General features: G+C 40.8%; 1 protein-coding gene across 11 annotated transcripts in view; it reads left to right on the forward strand.

The window, feature by feature from the left end:
- Positions 1 to 23,910, forward strand: part of APBB2 (amyloid beta precursor protein binding family B member 2) — a 381,437-nt gene that overhangs the window by 217,039 nt on the left and 140,488 nt on the right. Inside the window, exon 1 of one of the 11 annotated variants that reach the window (XM_077878832.1) lies at positions 2,052 to 2,209. The exons of the other annotated variants lie outside the window; for them this stretch is intronic. Within the exon in view, the coding sequence (XP_077734958.1) occupies positions 2,158 to 2,209 (52 nt within the window). The 5' untranslated portion in view covers positions 2,052 to 2,157. Of the gene's footprint in view, positions 1 to 2,051; positions 2,210 to 23,910 lie in introns of those variants that run through there. 11 annotated transcript variants of the gene reach the window in all.

The following is a 23,910-nucleotide window of genomic DNA, read 5'->3' on the forward strand; positions in this document are numbered from 1 at the left end:
CACTGAAAAATCCACTTGTTTCTCACCCACTATATGAACACTGAAAAGTCCAGAAAGGCACTTTGGACAGCAGAAGAAAACGTATTTATTTAGCATTCATTACAGTAGTATTAACTGTATATGTACCATGTCCCAGCCCCTGTCATTTTAAAAGAAAAGAGTGAGTTGTTGATAAGAATTAAACTTTAATCGTGTATATTCAAGTAGAGTGTGTTGCAAAATAAGGGCTTTTGGCACAAGTACAATGAGAATGACACACCTTGGGGCAAGTCCGATTGTGTAGCTTTGGGATTGTGTGAATAATGTAATGTGACTTTGAAACTCTTGTGTCAGAACTGGCTTTGAGTCATCTTTGGGGCACAGTCACTTAGTCATGGTGACCATTTGTTTCTTGCCCACTGCATGAGCAATCTGTTGACATTCAGTATATCATTCAGTTCACAAAATATTCCTGGATATAATCATTTGTCTTTTTCAGACTTGGAAACTGAGGTTTGGAGAGTTTGATTTTTGTCTCATGAATGCTAATGCTTGAATGTAAAATCTCATTTTTACTTTATGGAAGACCACAGGATCATGGAATTTGAAGGGACTTTAGATTTTGTCTAATTCCCTTCTAGTTCCCTTCTATTATATCCTAAAGAGTTGGTCATTCAGCACATGTTGAGGATGAATCCACTAGGTTCTTGGAGAATGCTTGGTGGTTCACAGAATCATCCTTTATAAAGAGTTCCAGAAACAGAGCAGTCACAACATGGTGGTTCTTCAACTTTTTCTGTTTTGGGATCACCACCCAGAAACATCATGGGAATTTTCACACCCTAGTTATAAATTATACACAGAGACTATGTTCAGTCCTTCATTTTGAGAAAGTATGACTATCTAATTTTAAATACATTTCAAAGAATTAGTCATTGGATTGAAATGTCAAATCTAAAAAGAAAGTCCTATAAAATATTCAAGAGACCTCCTTATCCCTTAGGGTACAAATCATTACCTAAAGAGAACAAGGCACATGAAAATAGAGAACTGGTTCAGTGTAATTTATAATCAAACAATCAAAGCTTCCTGCTGATTGTTTTGTAACTTTAGATTAAGAAATTTGCTGAGCTGAGGAAGAAAACCACTTTTTACAATTATATTGTCAAGTTCTGAAGTATGTTTTGTGACTGTCAAGTCCTAAATCGATCTTTTAAACTTTGACAAGCAGATCAAATATCTGTGTAATAAAAAATATAAATTTATTATTCTTTTGATACATAGGCTTGGTATCATGTTGTTTAACATTGAGCTTTTCTTCTCAAGTGAGTATATTGGCAAGCCGTGGAAAAGCTGTTAGTTTTTACCTAATCTTTTAAAAGTGATAATTTCTTAACAGATGTGAATTTAATTTTCCCCCTATAGTGTGCAAAAAACCCAAAAGTTTTCTTGGTCATTTGACTGATGTGATTTTTGGCATTGCTTTAAATTATTATTATGGTTAAAAAGGGGAGGGACTTTCTGATGAGAACAGCACTCTCTTTAATAGCCTTTCACAAAATCAATTTCTACCATTCCTGCTGTGCTCCTGTGGAGTGCTGGAGGTTAGGTACCTTGGGAAGAGTTTGTGTCTCCTAAATTTGTCTTTTAAATTTTCATAATTTGCCCCTTTCTCCCCTCCATGCTTATCTAAACAGTTTACAACAAAGGCCTTTTTGTATAGTTTTTCTTGTGCTCGAAAGAGGGGAGTATGTGAGGGAATTTTGCTATTTACGTGGCTACTTACTATCCATTGTGGGTGATGGATTAATACAATAGATTCATGGCCCCAGTGCCCTGTTTCTTGATCTCCTCTCTTGATTGGAATAAGTCAGATCATGCATCGGGATCTTTTAAACCGGAAACAGTTCAGTGGTGGATGCACCTTTCCTAGCTGCTTTGTTCTCAGCTCATCTGGATAAGGAAGCACTGATGCCATTTGCATGTGGAGCTTCAGCAATGCGATGTCCAGGCAAATGTGCCTGGGAGTGATGGTTTCATTTTCTACAAATTCTGATCCTACCTGGGCTAATTAACTAAATTCTTATTTACACACAAACTTCAAATGGGGAGTTGATTCGGATGCCTGTTAAAGAAGGATAGAAAAGTATTGAGAAATGTAGCTCAGAAACCTAAAGGATGCTGGTTGCAGATCAGCTGAGGGTGGATTGCACTGTCACGGCGAAAGATTGTAAGTAATCTCTTATTACCTACAGTATTTCATTGGGCATAGCGTCTCTTTTGGATTTCTTTGAGACTTTATTTTTTACTCTTTTACTTTATTATTTTGTTAGGCTGGCAGAGGGGCAATCATAAAAAAGAGAAAATGAGCAATTTTGAATTGATGGAGTGCCTTGAAAAGAGTTCTCTCAAAATAGAGTTCTTGGCTTTCCTGCAGACCAAGTGATAAAGTTTAGAAATTGTGATCTGTGGAGCTTGAAGATTTTCAAAAAGGACTAGAATCCCTTACAAAACTTCTGTTTTCTCCTTTATGTGTCACTAATTTCTTCCCTGGGACAACCTATTAAGTTATTCAAGTAGAAAAGTCTATACTCAAGATAACATGAATCAGCAAGTTAGTTCATCCCAGCCAAATGCTTTAGTGCAGGGCAAAGTAACTTTTTACTGTGATGAAATATAAGCTGGATCTGAAGACTTGTAATTATTACCGGTGGTGCTTTTTTCACACAGTTTGACTTATATGTAGAAATGCTGCTTGCTCAACTTTCCAGAAATTACCGATGTTCATCTTCTTCCCCAGCTTCACTCTAACTCCAATTAATTAATTTTGGAGCATTATCTTTTTATTGTTTTAATACTTAGAGAGTTAATGTGGTTAAACTGCAACAGAATGAAAAAATATTGCTTTAATTTCAGCATATCTGGTAAGAAATCGGGCTTTAATAGTGACTAAAATTGCTATGGTTTTTTTTATCTTTTCCCGTATTAGGGTTTGTGGATTAGTTTATATCTTGAACCTGAAATTCAGTGTAACTAAAGGGGATTTTATGAAGTAATGAGATCACTACTCACCTGAAAAGACCTGTCCTGTTCATCATGACCTCACAGTTGACGTTGTGCTCACTGTCAGGTATACTTGGTTCTACAGTTTTTTATGTAGCCTCCTGAAAAGTCCTGTTTTATCTTCCAGGATTAATCCTGCTGGAATGGACCTGAGTTAATTCAGTTAAACATAGCTTACCTCCATTGGGTTGTTTAATTATTTTTGAAACTAATTAACCTAAGCAGATAGTTTGCAATTTTATTAATTTATTAATTGCATAAATCAAGGCATAGTCATTGAAGGCAAGGTTAGGCAACATAGCTAGATACACAATTCTAAATCTCCTACTCTGCTGCCCAGAGATAAGAACTGTTACATATTTTATGAATATCCTTTCAGACCTTGTTTTGTGGCACTGTCTCTATCTCTTCATATGTTTATATATCTATTTTTTTCTTCTTACTAAAAATGGAATTGCTGAAGATGTACTCGGTTAACTTGCCCTTTTCACTTAGATCTCATATCAAATATGAGATCTATTGAAACATTTTCATGTCAGCAAATATACTTTTATTACACAATTTTTAATGGCTGTCCATAACTTAGGTAATACCGTTATTTATTTAAGTTACATTGTTGGATATTTAGTTTTTTTTTTTCTTCAACTCATTAATTTGACAAATGTTAGCCAATTTCTTAGCATAAGTCAGCAGTAGAATAGATCCAAAGCACTTTATGATTCCTATCTCACAGAGCAGGAGAGTTGATTACCAATTGTGAAAAGTACTATGGGGACAAAGTTCTAGAAGTTCTGAGTGGAGAGCCAAGATAAGGGATGGCCTTGGGGTCCTGGAAGGGCCTCTCTGAGGAGATGTTTATAAGAAGCCATGAAGATTGGAAAAGGGTGAGCTGTGTCAACAGGTAGAGGTAAGGATGAATGGGCAGAGACAAACATGAACAAAGTCCTGAGGGTGGCAGTGGGGTGATGGGAAGCTTGGATTGCTGAGAGATAATTTGTGTAGGTACTGTCTAGGGAACAAGGGGTTGAGGGTGCCAGGTGAAGCTGGAGAGGTAGGCAGGGACCAGATGATTAAGTACTTTGGTCTCAATTAGCAAAATCGTTGAACAGGCATGTGAGGGTGATATCAGGGTTGTGTTTTGAGAAAATAACTGTGACAGTGGTATGAAGAATCAGCTAGCAGAAATTCTTGACCTTTAATGTGCCACTGACCTACATCTTTGGCTGTCTGCTGCAGCCTAGGGGACATCTTCTAAGAAGAATGTTTTTGAATCTATAAGATAAAACACATAGGATAACAAAAGAGACCAATTATATCTAAAAACAGTTGCCAAAATACTAAACTCATATATGTGATGTAGTGGTATCTGTGCCTCTTTATTAATGCATTAAAAATAAGATATAGGGCAGCCTGGGTGGCCCAGCGGTTTAGCGCTGCCTTCAGCCCAGGGTGTGATCCTGGAGACCGGGGATCGAGTCCCACGTCAGGCTGCCTGCATGGAGCCTGCTTCTCCCTCTGCCTGTGTCTGTTTCTCTCGCTCTCTCTCTCTCTCTCTCTCTCTCTCTCTGTCTCTCATGAATAAATAAATAAAATCTTAAAAAGATACAGTGGAGAGTCTGATAGCTACTGTAATTTCAAAGGAGTGATTAAACAGTGTATCTGATAATTGTCATGTGATGTAAAAATACCCGATTTCTCTTGGTGGCAATATCACGGTAGTATTTGGAGTATTAGTATTCTCCTAATACTAGGATGGTCTGTTGCTAACATTCATGATTGAGTGAAATGGTAAATTTCAGTTTGAGATTAATGAAAATAAGGGTGTACTATTTTCCCTCACCCAAGTTCATGGGCCACCTGAATCCTATCCACAAGACTCCTTGGGAGTCCATGGACCCTGGGCTAAGAAGAACCTCTGAGGGGAAGACGAGTAAAAGCCGAAAGCTGGTTAACAGGCAATTGTAGATGAGAGACTGGGTTAGCCTGAAGAAGGCAACAATAGAAATGGGGAAAGGGAAGAAGACAGGTACAAGACAGATACACTAACTATTCTAGGTTTAGATTTAGGACTGTAAGAAAGAGATTTGTCAGGAGGAACCCTAAGTATGTAGCTTCCATCATCAGATGGCTGAGATGGGAACAACGGGAGTAGGAAGCCAGACCCTTCACAAGATAAGTTGAAAGTATACCGGGGCATTGCCAGGTGGGCAGTTGATGTTTTTGGGAACTCAGAGGAATGATCTGGAATGAGGTCTCAGTATGAGAAGCATGTTCCTGGAGATTATAGCTGCAGCCCTGGGCAGTGATGAGGTTGCCTAGAAGTTGAACCAGGTGAGCAGAGAAAGGGCCCAGGAATAAGCCTTCAACACTGAAGGCCCAGAAGGAGGACAGGAGATGTTCAAGGACATTGAGAAATATGAGAGAAGTAGCAGAATAGCCAGGAGGAGGTGGTTTCCTGGAAGCCATTTTAAGACAAGTGTGGTCAATGATGTTGAAAGACATTCAGAGGTGAAGTAACATGAGAATTGAAAAATACAGCTTGAATTTACCATCAAAAGGTTATGAATGACTAGAAGCGAGTGATTTTGGAGAAGTGATATGAGTGGAATGCAGTTTGATGTAGTGGTGGGAGGGAGTAGGAGGGAAGAGCTTGAAGAAAGCCAATGTAGAAGATTCAAGTTTGAAAAGATTCATACAGTTCTGAAGAATAGTCTTGTAATTCCCTCTCATACCCATTATCTGTTTCACCTCGTCTCTTCCCCAGGGAGAAAATCTTGGTGGGGGAGGGGAAAAGATGTGGTTGTGGTTTGTTGGTTTTGTTTTATATAAATGTGATATGCTACATAGATATTTTTTCTATGCACGCATGTGACGAGTTTTGGGGATAATAGTACTAATAGCTACCATTTGTATGGCCATTACTTCATACCAGATAATGTTCTAAGAACTTACTTATAAACCTCACATGAGCCCTATAAGACTACTGTTATTATCTACATTTTACAGTATCAGGAAATTGAGTCCCAGAGAGGTTACAGAGTTTTTGTAAGGTCATATAGCCAGACCCTTAAACAGGGAAACAGCCATCCATGAACCACGGTTTGTCACAGCCGTAAGGGGCATTAGTCAAATATGTGGTAGGGCTGGGATTAGAATACAGGAAGTCTAGTTCAAGACCGCCTCATTCTGCTGCATAATAATGTAGAACACAGGAATATTGTATATCTTTTATTGGTCCTTGTTGCTGGGCCTTTAGGTGGTTTTCTTCTTTTTCTCATAAATGTCTTCTGTAAACATTCATACATATCTCATAAATGTGTCCTAGTATTTACCTAGAGGAATTATCAGTATAAAGAATTTTTTAAATTTTTTATTGGAGTTCAATTTGCCAACATATAGCATAACACCCAGTGCTCAGCCCATCAAGTGCCCCCCTCAGTGCCCATCACCCAGTCACCCAGTATAAAGAATTTTTGACAGATACCTCTGCCAAGAAAGTTTGCTATTGTAATCAAAGCTGTGATGAACAGTGGGCTCATGAATGTCTGTTTCCTTGTGTAAGGGTCCCAGCAAGAATATTAAATACAGTACTCTGAAGAGTATATAGTTTTCTTTTTAATCTGGTAAAGTGTACTGTATTATTTCATATATTCCCTGTAATATGAATACCGCATTATGTCAACATCTTTACAGCAAACTATTCTTCATCCCCCAAAATAAATAAATACAATAAGCAGCACACCGAATTCCCAACATTCTCTGGGCAGATTTTCCCTGCCTCTTTGCTGTTTGTTAGCCATCATTCCACCTCTTGAGATGCCAGGGGCCTGGGTGGCACTAGAACATGTTACTCCACAATGAACCAAATGACTATTTCTGTTCTGGACCGTTTTTACAAGGAAAGGTGCTCTTGAGTGGGGATGTAAGGAAACCCTGACTCCAGCCTGTGGCTCAGCCCTTGGCTTCCATGGTGGAAGAGTTCATTTGGCCAGCGATCACATACTTTATTTCAAAATCCCCAAATCCTTGCTTATTTGACCCAATCAATTTTTGTCTTCCATTATCTCAGAAATGAATCCCAAAAAGGAAGAAAGACCGCCCTGAACTCATTCAAAGATAACCAGTTCTAGGCTTGTGTACATGCGCTTTTATAAGGCAACTCAAATGCTGACGATCTGGAGATGGGCCAACTTCCCAGGAGGTCAGCTCCCTGTAGGTTTCATGCGTGACTGCTGTCCTAGCCCTACTGAGAAAGGCTTCCTGTGTCTGTGATTTATGGAGACTGGCGAACCATCGATTCTTCAACCTTACTCAGCGACCTCTTGTACTGGTAGTTATGCACTGCTGCCTTCTTTTGCCTCCCAGGGTCAAAATCAGCTGATGAACCTGTGGAATAGTCCACCCTGCAGCATTTTAACCAGATGGTTGCTGATCCAGGGCTTTCTGTGGACTATTTAATTTCCCAGTGAACTCACTAGCAGTGTTGCAAATAAGAATATATTTTTCTTTTCTTCTTCTCCCACAAGAGACTTCATGATTCAGGGATCAAAAAATCATACTAAGCAACACTCTGGGTTTAAGGATTCGAACTTGCCATGACATTGTACCAAGTCAGATTTATCTCTTGTCCATTACCAGGAGAAATAATATTTATCCACTTCCCAGAATGATAGGGAAGAGACGGTCTGTGAGATGTTTGCTAATTCCCGATATTTTACATTTAAATTATAGAAATGTGTGTTTCATTCTTTTTTCTAGCAACTGCTTTTCAAGATATGGATGGGAGAATAGATTACTGAAAGAATGGTTTTTAAATCACCTTTGCTTTAGTATCGGTTCTTAGGAGAGAGCAAATAGTGTGATGGTTAAGAGCACAGGCCATAGAACATCAGGCTGCCTGGGGTTGAATCCCAGCACGACCACTTATTAACTGTGTGACCTTAGGCAAGCCACTTAACCTTTCTGTTCCTTACTTTCCTGGTCTGTGAAATGGGAAGTGTTGAGAATTAAATGAGTAATATGCAAAAAGTGCTTAGAACAGTGTCTGGCTCATGGTGAGTGCCCGGTTAATGTCACCCACTCTAGTTATTTTTGCAACCCCAAATACTGGTAATGTGTCTCCCTTGTTTGCTTCCATCCTTCTCTTCTCCAGCCTGTATGGGGAGTCTAGTGAGAGAGGCATGGCAAGGGGCATTTCCAGGTCCCTAGAGAGGATAAAGCCCAGGCACTTATCAGGGATCTGTCACCTGTTGGTTCCAAAAGGGGGGCAGTTTGCCACTTTTATACTTACTGCATTTGAATAAATGGGAGGGCTTTTGGAATTTTGAGGTTTCATCTTTGGGGAAGAGGAGGAGGATACCCCTGATGGTTGGTGTCCTTGTGGAGTCCAGGTGGGAAGGAAATCTGGGCACATAGTTTTGCTCCAGTCTTTGGGTTTATTGACAGGGGTTACCGAAGTTCATTCTGGGGAAGGAGAGTGGTTTTACCTTTTTTTTTTTTTTCTCCATTGAATTGATCTCCTATGTATATTTAGGTTTAGTTGTTTAAAATTAAGATTTGTGTAGGTGCCCCTGGGTGGCTCAGTTAAGCATCTGACTCTTGGTCTCAGCTCAAGTCTTGATCTCAGGGTCATGAGTTCAAGCCCCGCCTTGGGTTCCATGCTGGAGCCTACTAAAAAAAAATTTAGAAACTAAATTAAGATTTATCTTTAAGGGATGAGCAAATTATTATTTGCATTTTTTTGTTGACTCCTTGTTACTTTATGACCAAAGAAATACCCACGTTTGGATACTTGCAAGGAAAATACATTTTTAATTCATTGAATAAATGAATATTTTCTAATCTTGAAAAAATAGATGGAGGGAGGGGAGCTTATAATCAGAAGCACAATCAGCCTTGTCTGAAGAGAAGGATGGCTAGAAAGCAGGCTCAAAAATATAATCAACTAGTTATCATGCAAGGGAGTCTATATTTTGTGCGAATTACTCTCACATGTAAGTAGGTATATTAATTTGCTAGGACTGCCAGAACAAAATACCCCAGACTAGGTGGCTTAAAGAGCAAAAATGTATTTTCTCACAGTTCTGGAAGTCCAAGGTCAAGGTGCCAGTAGGCTTAGTTTCTTCTGGGGCCTCTCTCCTTGGCTTGCAGATGGCTGCTCTCTTGTTTCCTCTTCATGTAGGTCTTTCCCTAGTGCATACATACCTCCTGTCCTTCCTCATAAGGACGCCAGTCTTGTTGGACTACGGGCCCACCTTAAAGGCCTCCTGTAACCTCAGGCACCTCTTTGAAGGCCCTGTCCCCAGTACAGTCACATGCTGAGGAACTGGGGTTAGTATTTTAACATATGTGAAGGAACATGTTTTAGTCTACAACATGTAGAAATTGTTGGAAATTGAGTGAGACTTGAGGGGTCACTTTAAGGCAGTTCCTACTTTATGGAAATTGAGTGAGACTTGAGGGGTCACTTTAAGGCAGTTCCTACTTTATGGCCTGCTCTGTGCACAAGAGAAGCATGGTCCCAAACGGGAATGTAAGTGCTGCAGTGGGAGAATTATTGGGACTGCAGCTGGAGAAATAGGAGCAGCCTATACACATCATCGTGGTGGCCTCTGTCCACAGGGAGCAGAGACCACACCTGCAGCCAGATGGACACTCATGGTTTGCAGCTGGTAGGTGGTTGGAAGGGGATGTTCAGTGAGGGAACTTCCTCACAAGCCATCCCAGTGATAACTTTTAGCATACTGTCAAATTTTGCACTAACCAGAAAATGCTAACCAACCACAGACCTTGGTGAAACAGAATTTTTTTCCCTAATGTGTTTACATATTTCTGCCACTACAAAGTCATTTTATCTTCGGTGCTTAATTATCTGTACTAATGGGGGGGAATATTAGTGTGGAAAACACAAAGACGGGTTTCATTTCCCAGCTTCCTGGGCTACGTCCGTCAGTTTTGCATTCTGCATTCTTCTTCTAGCTCTCTCCCTTGCTAGCCATGTCTCTGTAAGCAAGTTGAGTAAGCTCACATTCCTCACCTAGAAGAGGACAGCTTCGGCCAAGTTAGATTATTGGTTTGCAAATTCAACATGCAGAAGACTCCTGTGTTAACAAGTGCATGTCCCCTGGGCCCTTCCCCATAGAGATTCTGATCCGGTAGGGTCTCAGATGAGGTCCAGGAATCTCCATTGTCAGCGAGCATCCCTACGTGAATCAGACTCAGAGAATCCTCTCATTCCACTCTGGGAACCTGGTCTGAGATCTGTCCTAGTCAGGAAAAGAGACTGGGAGCAAAGAGACTTCAGCACAGGTTTGAGAAATTGCAAGTTTTGGATACTTCTTACTGCCTTTTTTGGTGCTCGTCCCCAAAGCTACACAACTTAAATTTTCTATGGTGCCTGTATGCAGCTATGAAGCTACGAGACCGTACACACAGATTGCACAGCATGGGCAAGGGATCCTACTTCAGGGCTATGATTTCTACTGTCTTTGAGACTCTCCTCCCAGACTTTCCCGTCTCCAGTCTTACATGTCTCAGAGCTAACTGGTCCTACCTTGACTGGACACTTACTGGCTCTGCTGCCTCCCTTTGTGGATCATATGTGGACATTCTGTCATTTATCTCATGCCCACCATGGAATGGCTGCTGCTGTCTCAGGCCTGGGTTGTAGAAGAGTCAATGACTCCATAATGAATGCAGAAGGGGAAAAAAAATCACCAGGAGGTAGAGTGCTTGCCAGTATATTGTGGAGCGGAACAGGCAGCAAAAGGTCTAGCTAGTGCTGAAAGGGGAAAACAGCCCCTGCTTTTGTTCCCCCAAAATCTCACTGCCCTGTATTAGTTTTCTTTCGCTGAGTATCGGATTACCACAAATGTAGTTCATGGTAAACATCCCATAAAACAACATCCCGTAGTTAATGTGGATCTGGATTCTGATTACAGGTTAGCCCAGTCCCCTGCTGAGAGCCTCACAGGCCAAAAGCAAGGTGTCAGCCAAGGCTACAGTCTCATCTGAGGCCTGGGGTCCTCTCCAACGCTCACTGGTTCTTTTTTTTTTTTTTTTTAAAGGTTTTATTTATTTATTCATGAGAGACACAGAGAGAGAGAGAGGCAGAGACACAGGCAGAGGGAGAAGTAGGCTGCATGCAGGGAGCCCGACACGGGACTCGGACACAGGACTCGATCCCGGGACTCCAGGATCATGCCCTGGGCCAAAGGCAGGCACCAAACTGCTGAGCCACCCAGGGATCCCTGCACTCACTGGTTCTTGGCAGAGTTTATTTCCTTATGGTTGTGTGACCAACATCCTCATTTTGTTACTAGCTTTTGACCAGGACCGTTTTCAGCTCTAGAGACTCCTGTTGGGTCCTTGCCCTGTGTCCCCTCCTTTTATACATGGCAGCTTCCTTCTTCAAGGCCAGCATCTGTTGCTACTTTTTGCCTTTAAGGGCTCACCTGATTAGGTGAGGCCCACCCAGGAGAAACTTTCTTTTAATTAACCTGAAGTTAACTGATGAGAGATCTTCATTAAATCCCAAAATTACTTCACCTTACAATGTGACCTAATCACAGGAGTGATAGCCTGTCATGTTCCTAGGTCTTGCCCATACTCAGGGAGAGGAACTATTCAGAGTGTGTGTATCAGGAGGCAGGAATCTTAGGACCATCCAAGAATTCTTCCTACCACTTGTCAAGAGTGTTTATTGTATGTTGGGCACCAAATCTTAACTGTTAACTTGTTAGAAACGCCACAAAATTTTTAATACTAATTTCTGGGGGAATCTCCAATTGTATAAATTCTAAACTGCAACTTTTTTGAGAAATGTTGTTAGCAAAATAAAGTGTCTAGTCTTTCCTTCCAGAATTCGAAATCACAGAGTGCTAGGAAATCCAGTTGCTTTACCCCTTGTGCAGGTGAGAAAACAGACTCAGTGGGAAAGACTTCCCAAGGTCATGGAGCAAGGCTGGGAGTTAGTTGGCTGGCCCTTTCTGCCATTGCTTTTCCTATGTGTCTCTTCGTTTACCTTTAAGATGAGCCTGGGCAGCCTCGGTGGCTCAGCGGTTTAGTGCTGCCTTCAGTCCAGGGCGTGATCCTGGACACCAGGGATCGAGTCCCACATCAGGCTCCCTGCACGGAGCCTGCTTCTCCCTCTGTGTCTCTACCTCTCTCTCTCTCTCTCTCCCCGCTCCCCCACCCCATGTCTCTCATGAATAAATAAATAAAATCTTAAAAAAAAAAGATGAGCCCCAAGTACTCGTATTAATCTGGAGCTCATTGATGTTAATGAGCAGTGTTTTTTGTTTCCCATTATTGTCCTGAATTGGAACATTTTTCTTATAATGTGTTTGTGAATTAGTTATTAAATGAAATGTAATCTTAATAAAATGAGTTTTTGGTTGTTCATGTATATTTGTATAATCTTTATAATTTTCATGATGACTCCCACTGTCCAGGAATTATAGAGCTGAGGGTGAAGATAGGAACCAGAGAAAGGTTTTGTGATCCAGCTGCCTCACCGAAAAACACTTTTTTTGTGATTGACAATTGAATTGACATTCATCAGATAATTTTCCATGTTTTCCCCCCCTATATTCAGTGATATTTCAATTTCTGTTTAAGTAGAAATAGGATGCATTTTTTTTTTTTTCCATTTCTTCTTTTGGAGTAGAATCTTACCATTGACAAGACAATGTTTTTCTATAGAGGTTTGTATTAAAGCTTCTTCTGCTCCAGACTGCCTACCAGTAAATGACCTCACAGGTAGACAGACTCACCCTTAGCTTGAAAAGTGACTGCTGCCAAGTAAGAAGCTAGTTATTACCCCAGCATGGAGGCAGTGGATGTGTCAGGGAGGAGCAGAATGTCCTCAGCGTGTATGGCTAGAATAATGTGGCGCTTAGCCCAGCCCCCGTGCTGCCTGATTTGGGGTGAAACAACGGGCTGCTTGGAGGCTTGGAATGGATCTGGGCACACGTCTTTGGCATTTGACAAGGTGTGTTTGTGGGCTGAATCCTCAAGACCGAGAAAACGTTGCAGCCATAGGCTATTTCTGAGTCCCATCGCTTGCATCTTCTTATATATCAACGCTTAGGCACAGACAGGGACATCTCTGAGAATGGCTCATCAGATGGTTCATCTGAGAATGGCTCAACCATTTCACCACTGCTTCTGTCATGAAGCCCCTTGTTGTCTGCTTCATCACCGTATCACACCCTCCTGCGCCCTGGAGCATGGCATTTGTGGTTTACACTCTACCCTATATGAAATTCATTTGTGCATTTATTTAGAGATTTGCTAAATCTCGATTAGAACATAAGTTCCTTAAGGTCAAGGACAGCGTCTCCGGTGTATTCCTGGCAGTCATCTTTATAGCTATCACACACTGTAGAAATTCCTAGTCTGTGGGCCTCAGACCTCTGGGAAAAAGAAGGTATTTCAGAGGCTGCGTATCTGTATGTGTACCCAGCATTTTATATGTCTGTGGTGACTCTTTTTCAAATATATTTGGATTCTCTTGGGTTAAATAATACACAAGTTTCTTTAAAAGTGCCCTTACTTTGTTATAATTTGGGTCTTTTCTCAGCCAGTATTTACTAAGAGTACACTAAAAGATGCCTGCATGCTTTTGTGTTGAGAGCCACTGCCCTTCAGCATCTAGCAAGGTGCTCTGCATTTTGAGCTATTTGGGGTATTTCCCTATCTCAAGCCCTCTGGCCCTGTTTCTTCTTTATGGTATGCAAAGAAAGCTAACGTGCTTCTTCCTTCCCCTTTGTAGCACTAATAACCGTTTAGGTTCTTTAATTCTTGGAATGAATACTAGATGATTGTCCACCTCCACACCCTAGACAGGAAGCTCCTGATCCCCTGGTCTTCCTGTGACCTACTGCCTACCAGAATGACCTCACCTGGTAGGTTCAGTACGTATGTTAGTGGTCAGAAGCTCTGTGATCACAACCGGGAGTGTTTTTAGTACCCACTCTTTAATATGTAGACATGTTTCTGGTTTTTAGAAGTTGAGAATTCTTCTGGTGAATAATATAATCCCCAAAGTTCTCCAGTCTCCAAATCACAGGATTTGAAGGAATACTTTAACTAATTTTAATGTTAAAGCAAAATGTCTGCCACCTGGTGTCAGATTAAGAATTAGCATCTCAGCTAATTCTCGCATGGAGTGAATCCCATTAATTTTACTATTTAGTTGTTGAAGTAGGTTATACATTTCATATAAAATTATAATAAGCACCGTTCTGAAATTACTTCTCACTTGCTACCTATGGATTTGTATTTAACATTGTTGGGTTTTCCTGAGTCTAAAAACTAATTGGGAATGAAAGTCTAATTTTAGTAAAGTTTCTCAATACTGCTGACTCTGTAGCATTGGATTTTATGGAGGAGAGAAATAATAACTTTTATGTGAAACAAAAATAGCCTTAAATATTATCAATATTTTATGAGTTTGTATAAACCTTATTACTGCAGATGATTTTTTCTAATAGCTTTGGTCAGAAGGAAGGATAAAAACTCCTTTTTAACAAACCTTTGAGTAGCTAACATTGACTGGTTTGGATTAAATGAGAATGCAGGTATTCATGAGGGTCCCTAGAATTAGAGTCAATCCAAGTCTGGGCTTGAGAAATAAGAGATGAGTAAAGAATATGTGTCTCTGTTTTGTAAAGACTGAGGTTTAAGTAGGGGAAAGTTCTTTTCTTATTTACTGCATTCTCCTCATTAACTTACCTGAAAGCTGTTTATTTGCAGTGGTGAAGAGACATTGCGGCATAATGTCCTGCCTTTTAGGCCAACAGTAAGATGATATGAGATAAAGTGAATCATTCCAGAAGTAGTAAGGAGTTTTCAATATTAGGAGGTGGACCTATTTATTAACCACCTGTAGCCCTTGTTGTCAAGATGCCAGAGAGCTGCCGTGATATCCACCCATTCCATTTATAGCCTCAGGGAGCCAAATGTCTATTGCAGGAGTCAGGTAATAACTAAACATATAGATAAAGTAAGATGTAAACACTTACTGGTCAGCATAGAAAACTACCCTGATAGAGTGGGGTGGAGTGGAACTAGATCAGTGAGGAGAATTTGAAACAAGAGCAAAAGCCTTTTGAGGAGCCCAAAATAGATGCCTCCTTGTCCCTGTTCTGCCCACTTTGACCTCCAGGTCCTTGCTCAAAGCCTACTTATTCCACTTTAGACATGTTTCTAACCCAGCTGTGTAGCAGATAAGGGATGAGGTTTAGGGAATTAGAAGAGAGCTGGATGGAATGAGAAGCTAGATCAAAAGAAAAAAGAAGCTGGTAGAGCCAAACCTTCCAGTAAGAGCAAGGGGACAGCTTAGCCCTCGTGGGGTAGGGGGACCAGTGGACCCAGACCAGATTGCAAAGGGCTCAAAGAACACGCCTATTGGCAGCAGTAGATGTAAGGAGTTTAAGGGTCTCTCGTTGACATTTGATAGCAGTTGATATTTGAAATAATGGACTTAAGGCACCAAAAAGAAGTAAAATTATGCTCTGGGCACTTGAATAAAACAGAGACTAGAGCAACAGGCACAAGGAGCTTAGGCTAAAGGTGTTGGCCCTACTGGAATGTGAGTTCTTTGAAGGCAGGAATTGTCTTTCATTCATTCATATCTGTATCCTGGAAACTGAGCTGAGTGTAGTCTAAAGCTGTGAGTTGTTCAATCGATGTTCTCTGATTGTGTGATATTAAAGGGGAATTACTTCTCTAGACAAATCTTCATGGAGATATTAGAATTAGATATGCCTGAGACTAGTTGTGCAGGCAAACTGTTAGTTCAGTATCCCTGTGCACAGTTCCGTTACAGAAGAGTGGTTTAGGCAGCTTCTGTTCTTTTAGACTCTATTGATTTATTTTTAACTGTAACAAAATCATAAATCTTTTTTTGAAATAGCTGTATGTACCACTCACTTAATGATTTACTGATTTGTTGTGTGCTTTGAGCATCTTCTGTGTGTGTAACCTTGGGCTAGATCCTGTGGGTGCAGATTGGTAAAGATTTCACCTGCCCTCAATTCTGCAGATAGACACTATCTCTACATATATTAACTATTGTTATAGGTTGAGTTGTGTCCCCCAGAAAGATATGTTGAAGTCCTACCTCCTGGTACCTGTGTGTTTGATCTTATTTGGGAATAGGGTCATTGCTGATGTGATCAAGTTAAGATGAGTTCATACAGGAGTAGGGTAGGCCCTTAATCCATTATGACTGGTGACCGTATAAGAAGAGGGGAATTTGGACACAGACCAAAGGGGAATGCCCTGTGATGACAGACGTACACAGAGAAGGAAGGGCCTTGTGAAGGGAGCAGGGGCGGGGGGCAGACCGGGTTACGTTGCTACCAACCAAGAAATGCCTGGGGCCTCCAAGCAGCTGGAAGAGACAGGGTAAGACTCTCTCCCAGCAGCTTTGGAGGAAGCACGGGTCTGCCAACAGCTCAATTTTGGATTGCTAGGCTTTAGTACTATGAGACAATAAATTTCTGTTGTTATTAGCCATCCAGTTTGTGGTACTTTGTTATGGCAGCCCAGGGAAAGGAGTACAACTCTAGTACATTTCTTTATGAATCAGGGTTCTGGGGTGAAATAGATGATCACTCCAGTGGGGTCACTGAGGGGAGTTTAAAGAAGACACTGTGTACAGAGGCTTGGGGAAGATTGAGAACCTCCAGAGTATGAGGAAGCCTTCTGGGGTTGACAGCAACAGGTTCCCATTGGCACATTCCAGGCCCGAAGGGCCAAGAAGATGGGAGGTTCCTGGAACCCAGGCAGAGGTAGATTTGCAACTGTGAGTATAGACAAGGGGTGACCCAACTGTAGTCCCAGGCAACCTGTGCTCTTGCAGAAGGGGAGCTGGGGAGTTCTCCTCTTTCTCCTCCCATGTTCCTGTCCTCTGCTGAGCCTCTCATTGGCGAAACCTACCAAGGGTTTAGCCTCTCAACTGGAAAGGGTGGAGACTAGACTGAAAAGGGAAACTGGAGAATATCCCACACATTTGGGATAAGGAGTAGATGTCATTCAAAGATGTCTTCTCTATGAGAAGGAAAGAATCGGATGTCTGAGATCGTGTTGTTCATACCACTGGTTCTCAACAAATGCTGTGATTGCCAACAGAGACTACCGAGAATTGTTTATTTTGGAGTGCAAGATTCAAGGCAGTGGAATTCATTCAACAAATTCTTATTAAGTACTTACTATAGTGCCAGATACCAGACAGCCCCTAGGGATAAGTACCAAGTAAAACAGACTTGTCCTTACTCTCACAGAACTTACCTCCTAGAACTCAGAGTTCTATTCATAAAACTTACTCTTGGTGCCTACCAACTATGTGAACAAGGGTTAAAACTCCCACAGGACTCCATTCTCTCATGTTACTCAGTGTAATTTTAAGTTACTGACTAGATGCCACTTTTCCCCAATGGACTGCAAGATTCAGGTCCAACATCTAGCCCGAAGCCTGGCTCCTGGCAGATGGTCACTGAATGCATTGATAAATGAAGGAAGGAAGGAATGACAGAGTGCTTTGATTTGCCATAGAGGAAAAGCTTTTCTTCTCTTCTTTCAGGTTCAGTACTTGAGGACTGCAAATTATGCTGACCTAAGACAGATGAGCAAGAGGAAGAATCCCAGATTGAATTATGTACTTACGTATGAGAGTTCACAAAGAAATGTAACTTGGGGAGGCTGTTAGGATTGGAGGCTTATGTAAAATCTTAACAGGAGATGGTGGGGGGAGAGGGTGCTTCTGAACACATGACTCTTTAGAAGGTTGAGGGAGGTAGAGGTCACTATGAAAAAGCAGGTGATTTTTTTGGAAAGCTAAGTGGGCTCTTAGGAGAATAGATAGGAGATAATGATAGTTTGGTAACCGTATGTTTGGGTGTTGATTTCTCAGCTTCCAGAAGAGATTAGAGTTGCACTCAGGGGGAGGGGATTTATGACAACTGAGTTCTTTTTGGGAGGTTCTACTTTTAGGCAGGGAAGGGATTTCAGGAACTCAACTACTTTCAGCTGAAGATAATTTCTGTACCAGAGTAGCTTATTCTATTCTAAAATTTTGTTTTATTATTTAGGCATTTCTGAACATTAGTGAGTGGCTTAAATTTATTTATTTATTTATTTATTTACTTATTTTAAAAGATATTATTTATTTATTCATGAGGGACACAGAGAGAGAGAGGCAGAAACATAGGTGGAAGAAGAAGCAGGTTCCCCACAGGGCGCTCAATGCAAGACTCCATCCCAAGACCCTGGGCTCACGCTGTGAACAAAAGGCAGACGCTCAACCACTGAGCCACTCAAGTGCCCCTTAAAAATATTTAAAAATGGACGAAATCACTATATGGGAAAATATTTGAAAGGACCATTTGAGCAAATCCTTTACAAAGCAAACACGTTAAAACAAAATAATGTATGATTTATCTACTTTGCAACTCGAGATTTAGTGTTTGGGAGTTTTGTGTTGAGAGTTTGATTTTGTTCAGCTTTAGAAATTGAAACCAAGTATTTATTATCTTTTTACACCCCCCCCCCCCCGTCTGGTCATTGTTCTATTAAATTGATTAGTCCATAAGAATATGCACTGCAGTTAAAGCCTGAATGGGACTATGACTGGATTTGTTATGCACTATAACCTTTTCACATCTAAGTTAATGATTTAAATCTAGACCAAGAATTTGGGGGAATGCTTTTACTAACTTAATGTTAAAGTGAAATATCTGCCACCTGGGCATCAGATTAAGAACCAGAAGGTGTCAGAGGGAGCAGTTACTTGATAGACTTTATTCCCTTGGTCTTAAGACATTGGCTGGTATTAGATTAGAGGTATTAACTCCTTTAGGCCTCTGAAGTACCAATACTAACCGGAAGCCTGCACTCCTTTGATGACCATATAAGGAAAGTATTTCTAGGAAAAAATGTCACAGAATCCATGAGCGACTGTGTTGTCTAATAGCTTCAGGATGGGGAGATTTAAAGAGAATGAAAAGCAGCTGACTTAACCATTTTCCTAGAGACAGTTCCTACTATTTCTGCATAAAGATGTATGATGTGATCCTTAGAGAGTCTCACTCCAATTATTGTGTCCTCTATCAGAACAAGTAAGTAGTTTTTAAGTAATCTAGTTTTTATACTTGTCAGTGGTATGAAATGCTTTCTTAGCTTAAGAGTAATTGAGTAAAATGACTTGTGAAAAAAAAAATTAGTGATGGAAACCAAAGAAAGAGAAGGCAGGTTCAAAAAGCCACTGGTCTGTTTCTCAAAATGTAGCTTGAATTTTGGATTTAAAATGTGTCCTTCCTCGGAGAGTTTGCATCTCATAAGGAAGAATTGTGTTAATAGCGGCTCATTATTAGATTTTGGTGGAGTTTCTCCGTCAATACAAATATGCTGAGTAATAAGAAGACATTTCAGAGCCTTGATGTAGAAATTATTCTGACAAAAGCTGGCTTGAGCTGGCTCTCACCCATGCTAGGAACATCTACGTTACAAGCATGTATGAGGAAAATTGCTTTCCCTCTTGAGATAACTGTAAATAGACGGTACCGTCAGAAGGGAGTGAAGAGTTATAGAACCACAGGGAATTTTTAGAAGACGGGGGCAAATGTATTTTTCCTGTCCATGAGAAAAAGTTCTTCAGTGTTTGGCAGAGACAATCTTTCATTTGTGCTGGATTTAAGATGACAGTTTGCCTGCGCCTGGGAGTGCTAAAATCAAGAGAGTCCCAGGAAAATCAAGATGCCTTGTTCCTTCGGTTTGACTGCCTTATGCATTGTAGGACATTTAGCATCCCTGGCTTCTAGCCACCACTGGCGCCTGCTAGCCATTGTGAGAACCCCAAACACTCCCATACATTTCTGAATGCCCCTAGGAGTGGGAACTGTCCCTGATGTGAACCACTCTGAGAGTCTAGCCTATGGTGTTGGGGCACCCTGGTCCTACTGACAGGACCAGTCCTGAAATAAGGTGAATGGATGCAGGAGGCTATCTTCAGTCTCCAAACAAACAAAAACTCAAATGCAGTTAGTTTAAATGCCTTTGACGCACGCGCACATGTGCACACACACACACACACACACACACACACACAAACACCAGAGTGGGGATAGATGGCAGTGTTAATTGAAAGTCCAAGGCATAGAAAAAAAGGAAGAAAATTAATTCAGTTTATAACTTTCACTCAAGTTTTCATCTATTAGTGGCTCTTATTCACAAATAATTACTGGTTCTCACAGAATTTTCAAATTAATTTGTATAGTCATCTGAGATGTTCAACATTTGTATAGTGCAGAAGGGCAAAGAGATAATGGACTGCCGCCACCTCACTCCCCCATCCCATCTGCTTGGAAGCAAAGAATCAGTTCCTAAAGAGAGTACATCCTTTAGAAGGGCTGAGACAGAAGAAAGATAGGCAGCTTCTGACCTAGGAAGATTTAGGATAGTATCAGTAATTGGAAGGGTTGAATATGTTCTGGAATATCCTCCACTAATTAGAGTTAGCGTGTAGATCTTCAGCACATGTTATTACTATATGTGCAGAATCTTGAAGCTAAAGCATAATTTTATTGATTAAAAAAGCTCATCCTGCTTCTAATACTGACAGGGATGTAAAGAGATTATATTGGGTAACCTTGGGTTGAAAGATGTTTTCTTACATTCCAAAACTGGTCAGTGTATTCTTTATTTCACCTGATTGATCCTCATCCTCTCCCTTTAAACCTAAACCCGTGTGGATATGGCCGGAAGTCCTGTTGTCATGACAACAGCTGCACGCTGGGAGGAAGGAGTCTTTCAAATGGCCAGTGACTAGGTTTTTAATCACTGATTTATACTGATAGCAAAATTAAATTGAGATGTCGAATTTGTAATTATGTGTTATTTTGGCTTGATATTTTCACTTCTATTACTGACATGTAATTTTCGAACATGTGTTGTGATACATAATTTTTATGCTAATGCAATCCTTTTCATCTATTTTCTATCTTGTTCATAATAATATCCTCAAAACACAGAGTCCCTGCTCCAAACTTCTGATAGTATTTTGCTGCCTGTATAAGAAATTCTGAACTTCTGAATGTGGTTGTACTTAGGGGGTCTTGTGAAGAGTGGCTTCCACCTCCCATTCAGCCTCTCAGCAGAATCCATTATGGATCTTAACACGTACACAACAATCCTTGGCTCTAGGCATTAGGAGCAGAGGGAGAGGGGTGTCGCATATTGGAAACTATAATATTAGGGGAGAAATTGCCCTACATAATTTGTATCTAAAAGGAGGTAGTACAGGGAAGAACAAGTTAATTTTTAAAAATAAGTGATTAGGAAAAGTTGCACGGAGGAAGCAACCTTTGACGCTTTAGTTTGAGGGGAGTAGAAAAGGAGGAGATTCCAGTCCAGGGAAACAACATAAGCAAAGGCCTGGGGATGCAGAACTGTGTGGGATGTTGTGAGACCAGGGAGTAGGCATTTGGCCTGGTTTGGGAAAGGCATAAGGGAATGAGGTGGCAAAGGGGAGGACACCATTGAAAAGGGGGTTAAATGCTCCTCCATGCTAAAGGAAGTCTACTTATTTTGTGCAGGAGGAGGAGCAGGGAGTGGTTGAAATGGGTGTTTTCTGGGAAATTACTAGCTGTGGTATGATTAGAGGGAGCAGTACAGTCACAGTAACTGATTATGAACCCTTTTCAGATCCAGGTGAGGCTCTTGAGAGCTTAGCATGAAGCAGTGCTGTGGAGGTTGAAAAGCAAGGCATGAATATGAGAGCCTTGAACTGTTTGGGATCCAATCCTAAAATGGGTAATTTTGTATATTGACTAACACGTATGTGGGAGCATGGATTGTGGTGTGGGGCTGCCTGCTTTGAATCTCAATTCTACCGTTACTACTTCTGGGATCATGAGTCAGTTGCTTATCCTCTCTATGTATCGTCTATAAAATGGAGTAAGATAACACCAATATTAAAGGGTTCTTATAAGAAGTAAATGAATTGATACACAAAGTGTTTACGACAGTGGCTTGCACATGGTAAGCGCCTCAGTAATACATTAACGTGGATGCTGATGTTGATGAAACCTGGAAACACTTGGTCCTTTCTAATAATTTTCTTTTGCCTTTTTTAAAGATTTATTCATTTATTTATTCATGAGAGAGACACACACACACAGAGAGGCAGAGACACAGGCAGAGGGAGAAGCAGGCTCCATGCAGGGAGCCCAACGAGGGACTCGATCCCAGGTCTTCAGGATCACGCCCTGGGCCGAAGGCGGCTCCAAACCGCTGAGCCACCCGGGCTGCCCTCTAATAGTTTTCTTAAACAATCACAAGAAAATAACCTATGTGACTCTATTCCTCCTCCCCAAACGTCTCAATTCTGCCCCACTTACTTCCGGTTAATTTGATAGATAGTTGTTGACCATCCATATGTGCCAAGCACTCTACTCAGAGCTAGGGGCAGAAAAATGGAAATTCAAAGTCTAGTCATAAAGGGGTCTAGAGACTATTAATAGGTGGCAGTTGGTCCATACAAAAGAGTGTAGGAAAAATAGTCTACATGTGACAAAAGACCACATGTGACAGAGAAAGAGCAAGCAAGAGACGGGTAAGTACTGTGAATACATAATCTCTAAGTTGTTAGTGCCATTTTGATTTTTAAAGTACCTTCCAATAGTAGGTGCTGAAGTCATATGCTGTGTATCTGGATCGATATATTATATGAGATTTTTCCAGATATCTTATTTTATATAACTTTAGAATGAAATATAGTAGAAATTTTCCTTTAGTTGAAATTCAAGGACTGGACTTGAATTCCTAAAAAGCAGCATTGATCTTAAGGAAGTTTTAAAATGAGAACAGGTGCTTCAAGGTGTTAGCAATTCCTAAACTAGAACTTTAGTGTTTATTTATTTAAGATTTTACTTATTTATTTATTGAGAGAGAGAGAGTGTGTGTGTGTGTGTGTGTGTGCATGGGCAGGGGGAGCTGCAGAGGGAGAGGGGGATGCAGACTCACTGCTAGGCAGGGAGCCCGATGTGGGCTCCATCCCAGGACCCAGAGATGGTGACCTGAGCCGAAGGCAGATACTTAACCAAGTACTGATACTTAACCACCTGGCCACCCAGGTACCCCTAGAATTTTAATGTTCAATTCTGAACCGTTTTTATATCCTTCCAGTCAGAGGGCCACGTTTATGTTTTTCAGAACCTCCCAAATTGAGGTTCTAAAGTAATTTTTATAGAACGGATCCCTCTTGAACCCCTGGCTCACTGGAAACCTCCAGACCAGTGTGTTCATCAGAAAGAATAGTGTGAGCCACATATGTGATATTAAACATTCCAATAGCCACAGTAAGTAAAAAGAAACAGGTGAAATTAATTTTAGTCATGGATTTTATTTCACCTGATATATCTAAGGTACTCTCATTTCGACATAGAACCCATATAAAAATTATTAATAAAATATTTTCTTTTCTTCATGTTGGACTAAGTTGTCCACATCCAGTGTGTGTTTCACACTGGCGGCCCATCTCTGTTCAGATGAGCTGCATTTCATGTGCTCAGTAGCCTGTGGGGCCAGTGGCTTCCCTACTGGACAGCTCAACTGTACAGCTTAGGACCTTTGAGAGCCCTGTGTCACTTCCATAGCTACCGAAACAATATCTGTCTCTTTGGTCATTTTTCACTTGTATTTTTGTTGTTTAGGAAAATGAGTAAATATGGAAAAGTGAGTTTATTTTGGATCTCAGTTGCAGACAGTTGAGTTAATCATATGCCCTAATTTGTGGTGTATTTTCATCACTGGTACATACAGAACATCCTCTCTTGCTTGCCATGCTTCCTTTCTTACTCCCTG

This window comes from Canis aureus, chromosome 2 (genome assembly GCF_053574225.1).
Source record: "Canis aureus isolate CA01 chromosome 2, VMU_Caureus_v.1.0, whole genome shotgun sequence".
Classification (NCBI taxonomy): Eukaryota; Metazoa; Chordata; class Mammalia; order Carnivora; family Canidae; genus Canis; species Canis aureus.